At 43.7% G+C, this 6,325-nt stretch overlaps 1 protein-coding gene across 2 annotated transcripts in view; it reads left to right on the top strand.

The window, feature by feature from the left end:
- Positions 1–6,325, top strand: part of crybg2 (crystallin beta-gamma domain containing 2) — a 31,660-nt gene continuing 25,335 nt past the window's right edge. For both annotated transcript variants that reach the window (XM_015058615.1, XM_015058614.1), the window contains exons 1-2: positions 1–225; positions 5,503–5,578. In XM_015058615.1, coding sequence (XP_014914101.1) covers positions 56–225; positions 5,503–5,578 — 246 coding nt within the window. In that variant the 5' untranslated portion in view covers positions 1–55. The remainder of the gene's footprint in view (positions 226–5,502; positions 5,579–6,325) is intronic.

The raw sequence follows: 6,325 nt of genomic DNA, 5'->3' as shown, positions 1-6,325 counted from the left end.
AAAGAGCCGCAGCAGCAGCAGCTGTCATCTGCAGCAGCAGCCTGAAGCAGCGGACATGGAGGAGAAGAAGAAGAAGTCCTCCAGGAAGTCTCTGAGAACTCTGTTCTCCAGAACCGAACCGGGTCCGGACGACTCTGCGCAGAAACAGCAGGACAGGAAGAAGTTCAAGTTCCCGAAGCTGAAGATGAAAACGAAGATGGAGGCAGAGAGGCAGCAGGAGGTCCGGTAGGTTCTGTTGGCTCGGACGGGTCCAGCGCCTGTAAGCAAGCTGATGACGTCAGCAGCTGCTCCTGTTAGCCACGTTAAGTTTGACCGGAAGTGATAAGGTAGCTGACAGGACGGCTGTGATGCTACTTCCGGTTCTGGCTCTGTTTGGGTCAGATTTGGACCTCAGTAAGGCTGGAGGCTGCTTGTCCAGCAGAACCAGAACCAATCAGCACAGAGATCTGGATCGTTTTTGGAGTCTGAGCGGATGGACCTGGTTCTGCTCCAGAAGCGGCCGGGTTGCCTCAGCTGGTTCTGGAGGTCTGGAAAGTTCTAAGATGGTACCAGGTCCAGAAGGGGTGTGGCGCCAAAGGTTCTGAGCAGTTTGGACTCCAAACGGTTCTGAAACGGTCAGTGGAGATGACCTTTGCTCAGCTGGACCCAACTTACAGAGAAAAATTAGTGCAAAAAATGTCTTCCTAAAAAATAAGTTAAAACGGGGAAGGGAAATTTTATCACAATAAAATATTGTGATAAAATGATTGACGTAACAATTCTGTTTATTACTCTTTCAGATTTGTTATGGCTGACAAAAACAACCATTTGTAAAATGTTTCTTTAGGAAATCTGTCGCATAAAGAATTATTATTCGTATCTCTAAAGTGATGATTTCACCTTTATTGATATAAAGTTTATTTTCTGAGCACAATTCAGCAGCAAAGCAGTTCAAAGTGATTTATATCATTAAAACAAAAATAAAAAGTCATAAAAACAAATTCCAGAAACAAACATTATATTCTGTCGACTTCCAACATCAAATCATCAATAAACATGAAATATGTAACACTGGAGAAAATACTGAAACTAGATCATCACTATGTGGAAAGTTTGGTTTTTTTAAATATGGAATTTATTGCAACAATAAATCAAGTCTTATCATGATAAAAGATACAATAAATAAACATGGAAAACAAAATATTTTTCACAAAAATCTACAGCAGATATGGTGCTTTTATCAATATTCAATAATTGGCTGTAGATCAGTTTCTCTATTTCACTAAAAAGTTTTTTGTAAATTGGTTTTGTTTCAAGTCTAAGAAGGTATTTGCACTAAAACTAGACAAAGGTTGAGGTTCTATGATTCAGCTGATCTGCATCTATATTTTGTTTATGAAATTTTCTCTGATGAATTACGGATCTGCAGAGATTTCATCTGTTGACAGTCAGATCTTGGAGGTTAAGCTGCAGGATTAGCTGTAATCCCGGCTGTAATCCTGGCCCTGGGCCTTGCCTGCCGGACTGGATGCAGGCGGGGTGATGCTGCGGGCCGTTCCTGTGCGGACCGTTCCCTGCCCTGACGGAGGAACCTGCCTCTCTGCATGCCTGCTGCTTTCACAACCAGCTGCTAACCAGCAGACAAGAGAGTCTTTGTCTCCGGATCGCTTCGTCACAGTTTCTGTCTTCTGCCGTCAGCTGTGAGTCACTGTCCTCTGGAATGTGTCGCGCAAACGGACCTTAGAAAGAGCTCCTCATCATCCTCACCCAGCGGCGATGAAGGCCTGCAGTCAGGCATCAACCTGAGGAACATTTATGGTTTTAAATGAAACCAGGGAAGATTTCTCTGATTGAATCGGGTCCAAAACCAAACGGATCTCTGAAGGAAATCTCTTCACTTATTTAATGTTTTCAGAACCAGCTGGATCCAAAACGAACCAACTGGATCCAAAACGAACCAACTGGATCCAAAACAAACCAACTGGATCCAAAACGAACCAACTGGATCCAAAACGAACCAGCTGGATCCAAAACGAACCAACTGGATCCAAAATGCTTCCAGCTTGTGAATCTAATGAGTTAAAGCTGAAGCTGGGAATCTGAACAACAGTTGGTCATTAACTTTATGACCTTCAACACCTGAGATGAGACGCAAACACTGTTATCAGATCAGAGCCGCTGCATGGCTGCTGCAGTTTGAGTCTCCTGGAGTTTTTCTGTCCTGATGTTGTTCTGGTCCAGTTGGTTTAGTTGGTTCTGGTTCTGGCAGCTTTCATGTGTCGGATCCTTTAACCAGGTGGATCCTGGTTTATTGGACCCGGTATTTTACCCTAAAATAAATCGTATTCTTTACGAAGGTATTCAATGTTCATCTCTGTGGTTACAGAGAAACAAACAAGTCAACACAAAACTGACTTTAAAATCTCCTGAAATAAACATTTAATAGAAATAATTACGTCGTCTTTGTCGTCGTTCCTCCGATGAAGACGAAGCGTCGAAACATGTCGGGTATTTCTGAAGAGACAAAATAACAGAAACGAGTTTCATTTATGGATCGATATCAGTCCAAATTTTAATATTGTTGCATCCAGTATTACTGTTTCTATGAAAGCTGCAGTTTTTTCCCTTTGTCTTGTACGCTATATTATTATTATTTCTTTATTTAGTTTTAATGTGAACTTTATGTCTGTTGCTGCTGTCAGACCTTCTGTTTCTATTCGGTTCCTAATCATTTATCGTCTGTTGCTTAGAATATTTACCTTTAACATTAAAAGTTCATGTTTTAATTCAACAAAGACAAAATGACAAAAATCTGAAATTATATTCAATGTAATAAAAACAAAAAGCCCAAATATGAATCCTTAGAGCAGATTTTCATGGCGTCGTGTTTGGAAGAGAGTCAACGTAAAGAATCTGAACTTTACGAAACGACGCCTGGCAGACCGTCTCACTGTCTGCTACATTCAGCGTGATCCGATCCGGCTGTGATGCAGCACGGTGTTGAATGTGTCATGCTTTGTTTCAGCCAGATGTGATTAAACTTTAATCCTGGAAGGAAACCACAGCGCCTCCGAATGAAACGAAGCAGAAAATATTTCAAGACAAGAAGAGAAAACGATGCTGAGACGTTTGGTGAATGTTCAGGTCATCCGAAGGCTCCCTGATGTTTGGCTTCTGCTCTAGCGTTGTCACATTTCACCGCTCCTGCAGAGAAAACACTTTCTCTCCACAGCCACTTCCTGTTGGACGGCCTTCACTTGCTCACATTCTTTCTGCGACAGTCAGCTGTTGGAAGTTCAAACATGGAAAGTCTGCAGGTTTCCTGCTTGTTGGCATGTAAACACTCAGCAGCAGCGACGGATCTGCGACTCGTCCTATCGGAGGACGTGGGGACGTGTGGGGATGTGTGGGGACGTCTGAGGACGTGTGGGGACCTGTGGGGACGTCTGAAGACGTGTGGGGACGTCTGAGGACGAGTGGGGACCTGTGGGGACGTCTGAGGACGTGTGGGGACGTCTGAGGACGTATGGGGACCTATGGGAACGTCTGAGGACGTGTGGGGAGGTCTGAGGACGTCTGAGGACGTGTGGGGACGTCTGAGGGCCTGTGGGGACGTGTGGGGACGTCTGAGGACCTGTGGGGACCTGTGGGGACCTGTGGGGACGTCTGAGGACATGTGGGGAGGTCTGAGGACGTCTGAGGACCTGTGGGGATGTGTGGGACGTGTGGGGACGTCTGAGGACGTTTGGGGACGTCTGAGGACGTGTGGGGACGTGTGAGGACGTGTGGGGACGTCTGAGGATGTGTGAGGACGTGTGGGGACATCTGAGGACGTGTGAGGACGTTTGTGGACGTCTGAGGACCTGTGGGGACGTGTGGGGACGTTTGTGGACGTCTGAGGACCTGTGGGGACGTGTGGGGACGTCTGGTCTCCAGGGACTCGCTGCAGCTGCAGAATGCGGCCCTGAACACTCGTCACCTTTGCAGCCGCTGCAAACAGGCTGCGCCGCTGGGTGTGTGCTGAGCTATAAACTGTCGGGCTTTTATCAGACTTCCTGTTTGGTGTGAACGGAGGTCAAAGGTCAGCCTTACAGACAGAGAAGGAACTCGGCCTGGAAGAAGATTCCCGTTTGACGATCACATGATGATTTAATGCAGCAGATGATTGAATATCTCGACAAAATATTTCACACCTGGAAATAAGAACCTGACTTGGCACAGATGTTCCCAGAGGAAAAAACCTAAACAATTCAAGATGGAGGCCATTTTTCAAGATGGTCACCAAGGGAAATTTATTTTTGCACTTAATTTTCCAATATTTATCACAGACGAATACTTTTTACGTCAAATCACACATAATTGGACTCATAAAAATTATATTGACTTTTTTCAGTTTTCTAAATGGCAGCCTTTGTTGTCATGGAAAATTATTTATATATATATATATATATATATATAGTTTTTACTATGTTCACTAATTAAGTGAATGTGTTTGTTAAACTACACATTCTGAACTATAGAAATCATATACATATTCTTGATCTTGTGTTTCCTTTTTTTGGTGGACATTTTTCAAAATGGCCACCAGGGTTGTAACAGAGAATATATGTTTGCATTAAACTCAGCAGTAGTTATGAGCCACAGCTAACCAAAAAGTTAGATTCACTTAGCAGTAAGCCACTGAACACAAATCTCAGCTCTACTACGCTAAACCACTAAACACATAAAACATTAGCATAAGCTAAAGCTAAACACATAAGCAACTAGCATAAGCAAAAGTTAATCCATTAAACACATACAAAAATTACAGGAAGCTGACGTTAAACCGCTAAATATATTTTAAAAAATTAGCACAACAGCTAAATATAACGGCTAACAAAAAACTGCTTAAAACACAAAAATAACAAAAACTATCAATAAACTGCTAAACAAAAGGATTAGAAGAAATTGACACTAAACTGCTAAAAACATTTAAAAGATTAAAATTAGCTAACGCTAAACACATTCAAAAATTACCAGAAGCTCAGATTGAACTGCCCAATAAATAAAAAAAAATTTGCAGAACCTATGCTACACTGCTAAAAGCATGCAGAAACTAACGTTAAACTGCTAAGAGCAAAAAAATGTGCAAAAGCTAACAAAACGGCCTAATACATTAAAAAAAATTAGCAGAAACTATCGCTAACCTGCTAAACAAAGAAATTAGAAGCTAATGCTAACAAGTGGCTCAGTTTCTGATTTTGCTGCATATTATCACTTTAAATTTGTATGAACAGGACGACCAAAGTAGAAAACATGATGTGGCATAAAGTTCATCCAAGTCATGAAAACGGGGAACATTTTATGGTAATGATTTATTTTAAAAGATCAAAAATGGTGGCCATCTTGAAAAACGGTTGTCACTCTGAAATTCAAGTGGCTGATGGGAAAAATTAAAAACTTAAGATGTAATTTTTTATGTTTGTAATCAGATTACTGCAGTAATAATCTGCATGATTCAAACCTGACGTGTTTCTTCTTCAGGACTCCAGAGGACGAAGACAGGCCGGCCTCCCTGAAGAAGGCTTCCTCTGTCTGCGCCACCGAGTCCAGGTCAAAGGTCAGTGTAGCTCCTTTCCTCCTGAAACGTCCCGCTGACTTATGGGACAGATTTGCTTAGAAACTAGAACGGTTTTCTGAGGAAAGCGGTTCCGAGGTCCAGTTGTGTTTCAGCGATGTGTTTGGGTGCAGTGGGTGTTTCCGCCGCTGAGTGGCTCAGGGGTTCTTCAGGTGACCCGGACGAATCAGAACCATTCTGATCCAGGATGTTCTGCATCCGGGCCGAACCAATAACTTCTGGTTCTGCTGGTTTCTGTGGGTTTTCAGTTTGACCAGCAGAGGGCGCCAGTGCTCTGCTCTGCGGCGTCCTGCCGTTGCAACAGAACTTCTTTTCTGGGTCGAACAGAATCAGAACAAGCTCAGTTCTGCTGGTGGAGTGTGGTTCTGTCAGTCCAGTTCTGCTCAGAACTCAGCAGTCAGGTCCAAACTCAAACGGAGCAGAAAGAGAAAACTAGAATCTGGTGGTGACTCAGCCTCAGACTGCAGGTTCTGAGAACCGAACCGGGCCGGGTCAGAACAGCAAGGAGGTTCTGGTGCCTCTGGAGTTTTCTCTGCATCTGCATCCATCCAACCATTTACCTCTCCTCCTCTCTTCCCTCTATCCTCTCCTCTCATCCCTCCATCCTCTCCTCTTCCCTCCATCCTCTCATCCCTCCATCCTCTCCTCCTCTCTTCCCTCCATCCTCTCATCCCTCCATCCTCTCCTCCTCTCTTCCCTCCATCCTCTCATCCTCTCTTCCCTCCATCC

This window comes from Poecilia latipinna, unplaced genomic scaffold (assembly GCF_001443285.1).
Source record: "Poecilia latipinna isolate Pla-1442-1.1 unplaced genomic scaffold, P_latipinna-1.0 Scaffold1554, whole genome shotgun sequence".
NCBI classification, from domain to species: domain Eukaryota; kingdom Metazoa; phylum Chordata; class Actinopteri; order Cyprinodontiformes; family Poeciliidae; genus Poecilia; species Poecilia latipinna.
The sequence above is the reverse complement of the archived record's forward strand: the minus strand, read 5'-3'. Positions and strand labels throughout refer to the sequence as shown.